We start from the raw sequence: 13,131 nt of genomic DNA, 5'->3' as shown, positions 1-13,131 counted from the left end.
ATTCAAACAACCGCAAGTAACTTGACTTTTCAATTAATTGGCGGATTATCCATTCCATTTCACGATGAAAAATAATAAATACAAGTAAATTTATTTGATCAGACATGATCAAGTACTTGAAAGTAAATGTACTTGAATTAAGTAAACTTGCAACGTGTGAATTTTAGCGCCTGCTGCTTATGCAAAAAAGTATGCGGAATCGGCCCTTAATGACCACCTTTTGAATTTTTTAAAATTTTCAAAAATTCTCCAGAAATCCCGAAACGAATTTTAGCTCCTGAAATTTTGATTACAAGGTTTTACGACTGCCATTCTTTATTGAGAAATCAGTATCATTAATAAGATAACGGGAATATTTCTGCACTTTGAATGAATTTACTGTAATTCTCAAAAACTCTCCGTAATCGAGGTACTTTTATAGCTATCTTTTTCGTAACAGTTGCATGTGCTGAAGTAAGATGAAACGCAAGGTCACGATTGTGTTTCTGTTTACCAAAACATCTACTCGCACTTCTCGGATCCCCCTGTATATTGCGTATCTCCATCCTTCCATTTCCATCCGTACGCATTATGTAAATTATAAACACCTGTGAAACATAAACAATGAAAAAATCTTCCCATTTATAGGAACTATGTGATAACAAGTGTTGTCTTGCTAATGTCACTACTCTCTGGCTACTTTGTTGGAGCTGTGATTTGGTCGACCTTGTGTCATAAATCTTGTTCCACCTCTTTGGGCTTTGGAAAAGTGCCTATATGTATTTTCGTTATCGATGTGGGCAATAAATATAAACAAGCTATCGTACACCTCGCGATAAATATCGCAATTGGTTATTTATACTTATTAATCTAATCAACATTCTTGACTAAGAACTGGATTTTTACAAAGATCGTTGGTTCGAGTGGTTCTGTAAAGAGACGCGATCGTTATTTACTCGAAAATCAGAGACAAAAATCTTCAAGATGGTTCTAATGAAAAAGTAAATACTTAGTTAGATATACCTACATCTAGGAAATACAAATGATTCGAGACCGATAGGCTCGAGTTGAATTTGAATTTACTCATTAGTCATTAAACTATATGATAATTTGAATACCCGATTTAATTGATCTCGTCGCAATGCATGGATGGTTTCTTGGTACTAATGCATTATAGGAAATACACGCAAGATTCGGCTACTTCATATGCAACATTGTGTACACAGATTCTGGCACGAAGGAAACGAGAAAAAGAACGAGAGAAACCGACTAAAACCCAGGCGCCAGTACTTCGGGTGCCTTTTGCTGTACATTTTTTCCAACCCCCTTTATAGCATGGAAATGAAGAAATAAACGTATAAGTATAGGAAACGTAAAAAAGGCCATCGTACGAAACGCATTTCGTCTTATCGAATTCGTCGTCAAAATATCGGCGTTAATTTTAGCGAAAAATTTTCAATGACTGGAATTCAAAAAAATATCTACGCCTTTCTCGTCATTACGAAAAACCCCATAAAAACCAAAAAGAGAGAGAGACCAATCGATATTATACTCGTACGTATAGTAAACGAATTATAAACAAAACAAGATTCGATGCTGTCTGGCCAGACTTGCTTCCTTCGACGATGTTATTGTACGCGAATTGCAATTGATGTTTATGTTTGGTTTGGACGTTGTCCAGCTCTCATGAGAGAAACGCTGAATCGAAAGTTATGCAATGTGCAGCTTGGACTTGGACTTGGACATAGAAGGGAACCCGTTATCGAGAAATTTATGGTTCTGTAGGTGAACTGCGTGTTTTCCGAGCGTGAAAAATAATACTTACACTTGGAGAGATTTTCGCTGCGTTTGTGTTTTTGAACGCAGCTCAAAGCCAAAGGTGGATGTAGACTTGTTGATTTATGTAAGGGTAACGCTCGCGAGAATCGAGGGGATGGTTTTCAAAAGCTAGGTAGGTTTTTTCTCCTCGAGGATTACGGTGTTTTTTTTCTTCTTTGTCTTGTGTAAACTTACTTTAGTGGTTGAACTCGATAAGCATCGTTAACCCAGTGAAGTTGCTCAAGTGTGATTGAGTGCGAAGGGATGAAGGAGAAGGGTTTGAAAAAAAAGCCTTTTACAGACTCGAATGAAATACGATGTTTTTTGGATAGATTTCCTGGAATTGAGAGTTGGTTGAGAAATTCGTGAAAAAAATAAATGCTTGAAGTATTTACATTTTTTAATACGGTTTGCGTACTCGAGTAATGTTGTAATTTTAAGAATCATCAATTTTAAAATTTAACAAAAAGGTTAGAAAATCAACAGGTTTTTCATTGTTGAATGTTTCGTTGGTAAATTTTGAAAAATGAGTGGGTGTAATTTGCGATTTTTAGAGTAGGCTAAATTGTGTGAAGTTGTTGACTTCGTTTGTTTTTTAAATTAAAAATTGGTAATTTTTTTCAGAATTCTAATAATAATTCAAACTTGAACAATTTTTAATGAGGTAGCCTATGGCGGGGGAGGGGGTGAAAGGGGTCTTCGCCCCCTTGCGAGCATGAATTTGAAATAAAACATGCAAAAATGGATGTTTTTTCGGTTTTTGGACCCATTTTCCTTCTCTTAAAATCATCACATATCACGATAGGTTTTCAGAAAATTACCTCTAATTTCGATTTTTGATTCCTGAAATCTGATTTTGCCCTCTCCATGAGGAAATCCTGGGTAGGTCACTGCAATTTTTAGACATTTTTTCTGTTTTTTTTTTTTTTTTTTTTCAAGACATATTTTATCCAATTTTGATAGGTCTAATATTTTTCCAAATTTTGATAGAAGCAGCGTATTTTTCTCGCATTTTCAGCATTTTTTAAAACATTTTAAATGATTTTTGCAAATTATCACACAAATTTTGAATTTTGATGTTATTTCATTTTTTTTTTACATTTTTAATGTAACCTTGGTCAACTTTTGAAGATAGAAAAATCAATTGAAAATTTTTAAATTTTGGTATCGAACCGCCATTTAAAAATTTTTTAAAACTAATTCGGATTTTTTGAATTTCTACCAGAATTTTTCTGACACCCCCGCCCCCTCCCCCCTCCCCCCTAAAAAAAATGTTCGCCACTTAATTCTTTCATTTCGAAGCTAAAAAAGTGAGCGATAAGACATGCAGATGATATCATTCCAATCGAGCGTCGAAAACGTTGAAAGTGTATAGAACAATACGAAGGGCTTTTTTTTTATTGGCTTTAATTAGTAGATTACTTCCGGCATGCTTTGTCTGTCGCGCACACTCCGCGCATTTCCTATCTTTCGTACGTAATTTTTTCTCCATCTAAAAACGCCAACTTTCGAGAACCCATTCAAAATCTAGGTTAATTATAGACGAAATTTTTAAAGCCGAGTGAATTTTACAGCTTTTTGTTGCAGAAAACGCGATAAAGACTCGCAATTTTCAAAACGAGCTACTACATAAATGTTCATTTCTCCGGTTCAATAAATGTTTTATGGCGAAACTAAGCCTGCGAATTGAACACAAGATGGATGAGAGAGGAAAGGGGCAATTTTACGAGGGGTTTTGTTTCATTTATCTCAAATTTTAGCTTTTATATATCTTCTAAATGACTTTTGAAAATAACCAAACCTCTCCGAGAATTTTTTCAACCAGGGTGTGTTTCTCTGTAGAACAAAAAATTTACCAAGTTACTCATACGAATACATGTCGTTTTTTCGTCGTGGTTCACGATGAGGTGCATAGATGTAGAAAATATAGGTGTCTAATAAAATGCTTACACCCAGCATGTACAAAGGAATGTTGATGAATAGGTATGAATCATTATGAAATTTACCTACGTATGCAGAATTCTTTTCTAGGAATTTTTCGCCTACGATTTACTGCGCCTATTTATGGATACAATATTATGTAAAATGCTAAAAAAGAAACACGCCATGTGTCTGAAATATCACAAGAGCGTGACATTTCGTGTAGGTAGTTTTTTGGTGCCTATTTTTATTAGGGTCGAGAGCGAAAGCAGGGTGAAGGACACAGTTTCGAATTTTATTCAATTTTTGAAACAATTCGTGAATTCGTGAGAAACTATTTTGGCGGATTGAAAACGTGAAAAATGAAGAACGAGAACGTATAGAGATGCAGAGGAAAGCTGTAGTCAGAGGAGAGAATAATAACCTGAGATAATACGAATTTGAAGCCTCGTTTCAAATTTTTTGATTTTTTCAATTTCATTGTCTCGCTGGTTAATTAATTTAAATGTGTATAAAAAATATCGGTGGCATAATAATTAATGATTGCGGAATGAACTTTACACGTAAACTCGATAAGTTTTCATCTGCATATCAAAAGGGGGTACAGCTTTTTTTTCAACGACGACCTTTTTATCGCACCGGAACTCTTATCAATAAATTTTTCACTTTGTTTATTGTGTCTATCGAATTAATTAACGTCTTCCTGATACTGACAGACGTGTCGGTGTAATAATTTTCTTATTATGCGAGGTGTCGTGTTATGCAGGCTACTTACATCCATTGAAAACATTTTTATTCTGACGAAGTATTTTTGAACGAGAATTTAATCCAAATTTACTGAAAAAATCAGTTGAAAATTTAGGTCGTGAAAAATTCAAATTCTCGAATCAATAAGATTGTGGTTTCAAATCGTTTTGGAATCTTCAGTATATTTTTTAAATTTCCCAGTTTTTGCTTTTTTTTTTTTTTGAAAAACATCTCAAATGAAGTTTTTAACCCCCAGACACTCGAATGGGTGTTTGAGAAATTTTCTTAATTGAATGAAATTGTACAGTGTGTACTTTTTCAATTAACTTGACTCAAGATTCTAAAAATGAAACTTGAACTGAATTTTAGCTTTCTGCAGTCATTGGATCAATTTTTTATGCTTCTTTATGGGTCGAATTTTTAATGTTCAATGTTTAGAAAAATTAAGCCCTTGAAATTGAGTATTGGGTAGGCTACTTGTAGTTTATTTTTGAATATTCCTTTAATTTTTTTTTTTACTTACAGATTTAAATGTAGGTCTATTCATATTTTGAAAGATAGAAAGATGTTTGAAAGTTATTTTTGTATTAATGAATGTTTCCAGAAATTCCCTCGAATACGCTTTCTAGAATCCACTTTTTCCAAAACCCATTTTTCCGCATGCATAAAAGTGTCTAAGTGGCCAAAAGTTCAGATTTTTTTGTCAGAATCACAGACATGACCTGATTGTTTTAGCCAACATTCCAGAAAGTCTTGTTTTCTGCCAAAATTGTAAAAAAATCTTACTGTTTTATCAAAATTTCCGAAAAGGCTTTGTTTTTTTTTTTTTGCAAAAAATGGCCAAAAAAAACTTTTTTTGGGGTCAAAATTTCTAGGAAGTAATGCTTTTGCTGTCGCAGAAAATCTTAAAAAAATCCAATTTGTTCCTAAAATTATCAAGAAAAAATTTGGTTGTCAAAATTGCCAGAAAGTCTGTTTTTTTGGCCAAGATACCAATAAGACTTGTTTTTTTCTTGAAATTATTTGCTTACTAGGTCATATGTACTACTTTTTGTTTTCCAAAATTGCAAAAAAATCCTTCTTCCTTGTCAGACTTGGAGAAAAGACTCCATTTGTCTCAAAATTACCTAAAAGTTTTGTTTCGTTACCAAGAAATTCTTAGAAAAAAAAAGATTTGGAAATTCAATTTTGGGAAATCGTATTCGAAAATTCAGTAATCAGGAAAAAAACGATCGGGAAAAATTTATTCGAGGAAATGGTCATTCGAGGTGATGACAATAAAGGATTATAGATTCGAGGAGGATTGTCCTAGAATAGATCAATTTTTGTATTGGCTCGAAAAAGGATGCAAAATACATCACTAGCCCAAAATTTCAGGCGCTCAAATGCATTTTCGATTTGTGGTGAATTTTTGGAAATCAAAGTTGGACCAAAAATGGGAAAAATTCAAATTTTATCGAATTGACCTGAAAAGCTGAAATTTTTTATACATGTACCATAAGTATTTTTGTCCCCTCACCTAAATTGATTGGAGACGATTTCAAACGATTTTGAGCTTTCTATGTACATTAGAGCTAGAGCCTCCTGCACGTTCTTGGATGTTGGAATTTCCACAAAATTTTACTCAATTCAGTTGAAAATATAAAACTGACTTTACAACATAGAAATATCTGAAATGTATGCAGTATGCTGAGTAGAGGGGGAGAGGGAAAACTGCATTTCTGTATCTTGAAAGAATTTCTATTGAAGTTTGTGGCTCCTGGAAAGACGAAACTGTCCATATGCGTAACATATAAACTGAAAAGAGCAGCCGAGGTATGCGGGAGAAATGAGAGGAAAATGTTGAGAAAACCTGAAAAATTCACTGTATGATTTAAAAACGAAAATTCAATTACACCCTCTCCCCTCTCCCATACTAAAAATTGCGTCCATGCGAGAAGAATTAATCAATTTGTATAAAACTTTGAAAACCACTTCACTGCAGGCCACGTGCCTGCAAGCAAACACATGGGGGAGGGGGACTATCTTATCGTTGGTACATATGGATGCGATTACACTTATCATATTTATCAAAATTAGTATCATTTCTGCTCTTCAAAAACGACACACTACTTATTTCATCACAAATATGGTATTCTGTTGAAAAAAATTAAAAAATTGAGTCACACTCACAATTTATGAAGAGTAAACTTGCATACTCGGAAATTCATTTGTAGTAATTAGTTCATTATGTATTCTGAGAATTATTTTTCTCTCGCGTACCTACCTAATTACGAGTAATTATCCATAGATGAGCTTTCATTTTTGAAAAATATCATACTCTTGCGCATCGTTTGACAAACCAACGTATCGAGTATGGCTAACTGGGCTCCATTATATCAAAAGAAACGAAGAAAAATGTGTGAAAATGAAAGAATTATCATCGGGGCACGTAAATATTTACGAAAGAGCGACAGCTCGACGACGTATACAAAGAAAGTGATGACTTATAGGGCCTTTATATTGAACACCTGTTTGAATCTTTTGGCTCGATACCAGTTTTTATTAAATTGCACCGCACGTCGTTTACTGTTTTTTCACGTATACGATCGCGATCAAAAGCGTGGGTGACTTTTTCGTCAATTTGCGAAAAGGTCTCCACTACTAAAGGTAACGCGTACAGAGTCAAACTTCTCGTCAAATCATGGAAACGAAATTAGGTAAATATTCACTTATCCTATCGATTAAGAATAAAAAAAAATTTTGGAGTGAAAGATGATGCTCAACTTACCTCAGTTTTTGAGGCGAAGCAGCTCATGTTGCAGTATACGTAGATCGAAAACGATAACAAGATCACCAGTACGAATATCTTAACCCAGAAAGATTTGCCTTTGGATAAAATTACGAAGCGCATTTAGCCCGATGTAAACAACCGTGGTATACATGACCGTGTAGTAGGTACAGAGAGAAGAAAATTCGCGAGAGTCTCTTCGACAGCGTGCACAATACGCGGCGTAAGCTCGGCTACATTCGTGCTAGAGTGAAAGAGTGAATTGTGAGTTCCTCCTTTACCTTGCTTTGCTTTTTTTTTCATTTCATACTCGCGTATTATCAACTCTCTTACGCAGCAATTTTGTTTCTAGGATCAAGAGACGAGCGCATGCGTATCAAGGCCGCGAATAACCCGACGACGACCGACGTTCTCGACGTGGAAAACGTGTATACTGTGTGTAGTGTACTTCGTGTATGTTCTTGTACCGAAATCTCCCCCGTTGATACACGTGAGCCAAGGGGGTACGATGACGCGTAAACCTGCTCATATTCGCCCGAATCCCGAAAGTTTAACTTAACGTGTCCGCGTATCCCGAGTCCCGCAACTTCGTGCCATGCCACCCCCTGGGGTACCCGAGATGAAATGGTTAACCTGTGATGACGACAACGCGTAGCAAGGGTTGTAGGGTTATACTCGTACTCGAACTCAACCGTGTATATCGTATTAATATTATGACGTAGTTTGTAATTGTGGTTGGTTAAGTTTACCCTGCGAACTGCAATTCTCCGCACGCTGTACGACGTATAAGTTTAAGTATACCTACGTAATACGTACGACCTGAATTACGTATACTCGACGTACACTTGCACGAGATTTTTATTTTTATTTCACGTTGATTTTAACGCCTCTTATAGGGTGAATGTGAGAATTGAAAAAACGGGTGAATTGGAGCGAGAGAATGCGACTGATTTTTTTTCTGTATGGAGGATTTTTATGTAGATTCCATCTCGGTAGGAAGTGGAAGAGGACGGCGGTTTTTTGCGGAAATGAAGTTTGATGGTTTTATTTTAAAACAAATCTCTCGAACTCTGTATTTTTTTTTTCAACAAAAAATGGTGTTTTTTGCATGGAAATGGAAAAAGAGAGGAGAAGACATAATTTTGAAAAAGTTCCAAACGTGGGAATTTTGTCGAATGGAGGAGGGAAAATTATAATTTTTCGAAGAAGAAAAATTGAGGGAGGATTCAAAAAAAAGGGTTGATTTTAGAAGACCGTGGGAAAAATTTTGAGTCTGTGATTCATCGATCCCTCACTTGCTCATTTGTTTATCAAAGTTTCAAATGTTGAGGCTTACAATAAAAATCGAAAAAAGATGATTGTATTGCACCCATTTGGAAGTAAAAAAAAAAAGGTATTTTTGCATTTTTTATACTTTTCAAGAAGGTTGACATCATATTTATGAAAATGAAATAGAACGATGTTTCCCCTCCAGTGAATAGTGGACATTTTCATCAAATTTTAAATTTTTTTTCGATTTCAAGATCTGAAACTTTGAGAAACACAAATTTGCCTTGAGTCATGAACCTACTCGTAAAAAATTTCCGATGGTCTTTTGATCACATTTCACAACTTTTTTCGAATTCCTCCCCTTAATTTCTGAAAAAAAGTGAGAGATGACCCTTCTTAGTAAGTCTAGGTGAAGCTATTTCAATCTGCGAAAAAATTCGGGACCAGAAGTAGAAAAATCGAAAACAGTACCTATTCAAAAATTCACTACTTGTAGGTATCGTTGCCATACTGTCTTCTAGTATACGTAAATCTCATATACCTATACGCTAACGAATACGTGTAAATGTACAAAGGGATTAATTTAATCATCTCTAAGGCGATCAGGGCATATTTCCTCATATCATTTGCCCCTCCGGGGGGTACGAAAAGAAAAAAAAAGAAAGCAAACTCTCTTCTCCGAACGTACTTTTTGCTTCAAACTTGACCGGCGTGGGGTTCATGAGCTTAAAAACGGAGAAGGATCATACCGGAGGAAACCTCCGGAAATGAAACGAATGGTCTTTTCCTGGAGGAAATCTCCATATCAATTTTATTAATGCAAATTGGTTTAAAGTTAGGTCGGAGATTTCCTCCAGGAAGAGGCCATTCATTATATTTTTGGAGGTATCCTCCAGGAAAAATACCTCTCGCTTGATTTTCGGAGATTCCTCGATGGGAAGAGACCTTCGCTTTAATAAAGTTTAAATCGGAAGTTTTCTCAGGCATGAGAACTTTGGTCGGTTGATAAGAAATGTCCTTAAAGATGACTCTGCAGGATCTTATCATCAAGTTTTGCAAAGTCTGACGAAGTGTCTGAAAATCATTTTAAAAAATTTATAAATTGATAAAAGTTCATAAAAATTGTTCCAAACAAAACTGATCAGTTTCTCGTGGCAAAATTTAATGTGGACAATTTTTATGAAAGAACAGAATTTCATTTGAGCCTTTTGATGAAATTTTGTTCAAGAATGAATTGAAGTAAAAAAAAATCCGTTAGAGACTTCAGAATGGCTTAAATTAGACGCCAATTGCTTTGAGATATCGAAATACATGTATGTATGTACAAAGTTTAAATTTATAATTTTGTTCGTTTCAGCCCAAATAACTTTTTTTTCACTCAGAATGTAATTTTTCATTTGAAAAATTACATTCTGAGTGAAAAAAAATTTATTTACCCTTTCTTTTTTATAGAACTTTTGTTTTTTTTAAATCGATTTTTTGGTGATGAAAAAACAAACAAAAAATCAATTTTTTCATCTCAAAAATTTGATACAAATTGAACTTTCAAAATTCAAATATGTAATTTCATAGTAAAAGGATGGGTAGATATCTCGAAAACAAATTATTCTCCAACACATACTTTTCAACTGTCCCCAACTAAAACAAAACAGACTTACGCTACAGATAAAAGAAAACCCACTTACTATCCCTGACGAACCCTCAGAAATTCAAAAATTCATCTCCCTAATAAAAAACATCAACCTCACAAACCAAATCTAACCCCCCCCCCCTTACGGGTGTAATAATCTTGTAATTATAAACACCCAAAAAAAAAAAAAAAAAAAAAAAAATTATTCTAAAAAAAAAATTCTTCAAAGTTTTTTGTGTGTCCCTGCCCAATTTTCTTAGTTTCCAACTTCATGTGAAAATTGCTCCAAAGTTGGGGATAATTGGATCCTTCCTCAGATCTTCTGATTTTTCTAGTTTTCTATAAATTTTTAAAATGTTTTTTTGCTTTTTTTGGTGCTGGATGGATTTCTCTATACCTCTGAAGGTGAGTGAGGTTGGGGCGGAGGGGGTCTCAGTATTTTTGTTTGGCTCTCATTTTCTGTTTCAACGCCCCACTTCTCACTTTGAACGCCTATGAAATGAAATCGGTCATAGAAAGACAAAATCTAAAAAGAGGTTCAAATCATTCTTCAAAAATTTTTCAACTCCAAAGTTGAATTTTTTTTGCAAAAGTTCAACTTTAATGTTTTAAACAAATTAAGGGGTTATCATTAAGAAAATTTGAAAAAAATCTAGTAACTTCAAGTGTAAATTTTATTAATATCAAATAGATCTGAATATGTTCCATTCTAGGATCTCGGGGCTCTAAAGCATTCCCCTAAAACAGATCGTTTGATTTTTTTTTTCAAAATTTGGCAGGGCTCAGCAGAAAATTATGACTAAATGACTTCAAAAACCCGTAGATAAAAGTTTAAAATTTTTAGTTCAAAGTTTAACCTCTACAGTCAGAGCAAAAAGTTTCAAAATTTAAAGAAATTGAAAATCTTTCAATTTCTTGGTTCAAGAGGACTCTTCGTGTTTTTAATACTTCCATATCGTCACATTGAAACCGTTACATCAGCTCAAAGTCTATTTTTGTGAATTTCAGGAGTGCCCAATATTTAATTTCTGTACTCGTGTGTTGAAATTAAACAGCTAATTCACATTTTACTTTATAATGAACATCAAAAGATCACCTAGCTGAACCTAAAAAATTTCATTTTTTCAATACACATGGAATTTTATTTTTTTTGCAATTTTTCAAACTTTGAGCTCTTGCCAAAAGAGAGGGGGGAGGGGGGGGGGTTCAGGAGTTGAAATTTTTACACGTCTCATTGAGGTGTTTTGTTCATAATTTTTTGCAAGACCCCACTAAATTTCAAAAAAATTAATAAATGACCGTCCCTAGCTATTCCCTTCCCAGATTTCGAATTTCTTTTTCTTTTTTGATTTGAGCACCTCTGGCCTTTCAATGAACCCCCGATTTTAAATAAAAAAATTTTCATATTTTGTTTCCTGGGTTTTTAGAGGCGCTGATTTTAATTTCGGATTATTTTTTTCGTACTAGCTTTCTGGATCTCACGATAAGCCCCTTAATTTATCTAATATTTAAAAAGTTGTGTGACCTGGTGTGACTTACGCTTTGTTGGGTTTCGTTCAATTTTCAAACGTAGGTAAACACGTCCAATTTTTAGGCCGTCATTTGAAAATTCATTAAAAAATTTAATACCCAAGTATGCATGGTACCTATCGTACCTTCATTGAGAACCCAAAAAACCTTCAAATTCAAAGTCAAAAATTTATGTAGATAAATACTTATATGAGTTTCATCTCACGTATTCAATAATTTTCTATTCTTTTTCTTTACAGGAGTTGAATTTTAATGAAAAGCAACTTTAAAATGCATATATTTTATGAGATGTTCCATCCTTCCTCTCCATCCTACTATGTACCTTGATATCCCTAACAAATTTACGAATGCTTATTTACCAATTTTTATACCTATACTTACCTTTGAACGAAACATTTGACTGATAATTTGTGTCACCCTCTTCTCATCTGCTCGTTCCTCACATTTCGCAAGCACTCTTCTTCAATCAAAAAGGTTGTTGAATTTTTCATCTTTCCTTCCTATAGGTTTTGTACAATTCTCCTTCCGCCTTGTACTTATGTATAAAATTGAATAGGACGTTTTTGTTACTACATAAAATGATAATGGCCGTATTGTTTCGTTGTTTCGTTTCTTATACTCGTACCTACTTCGATGTATAAGGCTACTTTAATGGCCCGATCGTTTGATCAAATATTCCGAGTATTATAAGGGCCTTTTAAATATGCGTAGAATAAATAACGATGACCGCGATCATTATAATACGTATACGTGCTGCGCGAACAAATGGCGAAAGTTCAAAGCTCCTTTATTAGGTTGCTAAAATTACAGTAGGTAGGCGGATCTTGGATCATGGATCGCGGATAGTTCGGGGTAAATACTAATTTTTCATTCGAAAATCATTTAGCGTGTGCGAGTCGAACTCGGTGCTGCAAAAAAAAAGATAGACGAGAGGCGAAGGGAGGCTTTTAAACGCGATAAATAACCGTTAATTATAACATTAGCGAGTTATAATAGCTGGAGGTGTATTGAATGGTTGGCATGGCGTGCGTTAACACGAAAACTACATACTACCTGCCTACGTATTTAAACTCGAACCCTTATGGGATGACAGGGTAGACAAGTGTATTCTTCCGTTTTTTTTCTAGTACAGCATGGTACTGAATGATGTTACCTGCCTACACTTTTAGGTGGAAGAATGCACTAGGTATAGGTACCTACGAATATTATTATCTACGAATGAAAGCAAAAGTGAACCTAGTACTATACGAAAAGCTCCTATGGTGTAAAATCAATGCGAGCAGGTCGTCAACTTGGCAAACGAACAGGGTTACTTAAAATCGTATTTCATCGGCCGAAGGGAAAAAATTGACATTATCAATGAAGCCTGTCACGAAGGTTATTGTACTTTATAGTGAGAGGATTCACTCGACTCGTGTTAGTGATTTGTCGCCCGTCAACAAGATTAATACTTAATAGTAAAGGGATA

At 34.6% G+C, this 13,131-nt stretch overlaps 1 protein-coding gene across 2 annotated transcripts in view; it reads right to left on the bottom strand.

Moving 5' to 3' along the window:
• LOC135842360 (beta-glucuronidase) overlaps positions 1 to 13,131 on the bottom strand; it is a 32,659-nt gene that overhangs the window by 19,404 nt on the left and 124 nt on the right. Inside the window, exon 1 of one of the 2 annotated variants that reach the window (XM_065359791.1) lies at positions 7,235 to 7,674. The exons of the other annotated variant lie outside the window; for it this stretch is intronic. Coding sequence (XP_065215863.1) covers positions 7,235 to 7,357 — 123 coding nt within the window. The 5' untranslated portion in view covers positions 7,358 to 7,674. Of the gene's footprint in view, positions 1 to 7,234; positions 7,675 to 13,131 lie in introns of those variants that run through there. 2 annotated transcript variants of the gene reach the window in all.

Source organism: Planococcus citri, chromosome 4 (assembly GCF_950023065.1).
Source record: "Planococcus citri chromosome 4, ihPlaCitr1.1, whole genome shotgun sequence".
NCBI lineage: Eukaryota > Metazoa > Arthropoda > Insecta > Hemiptera > Pseudococcidae > Planococcus > Planococcus citri.
This window is presented reverse-complemented; position numbering and strand designations above follow the sequence as displayed.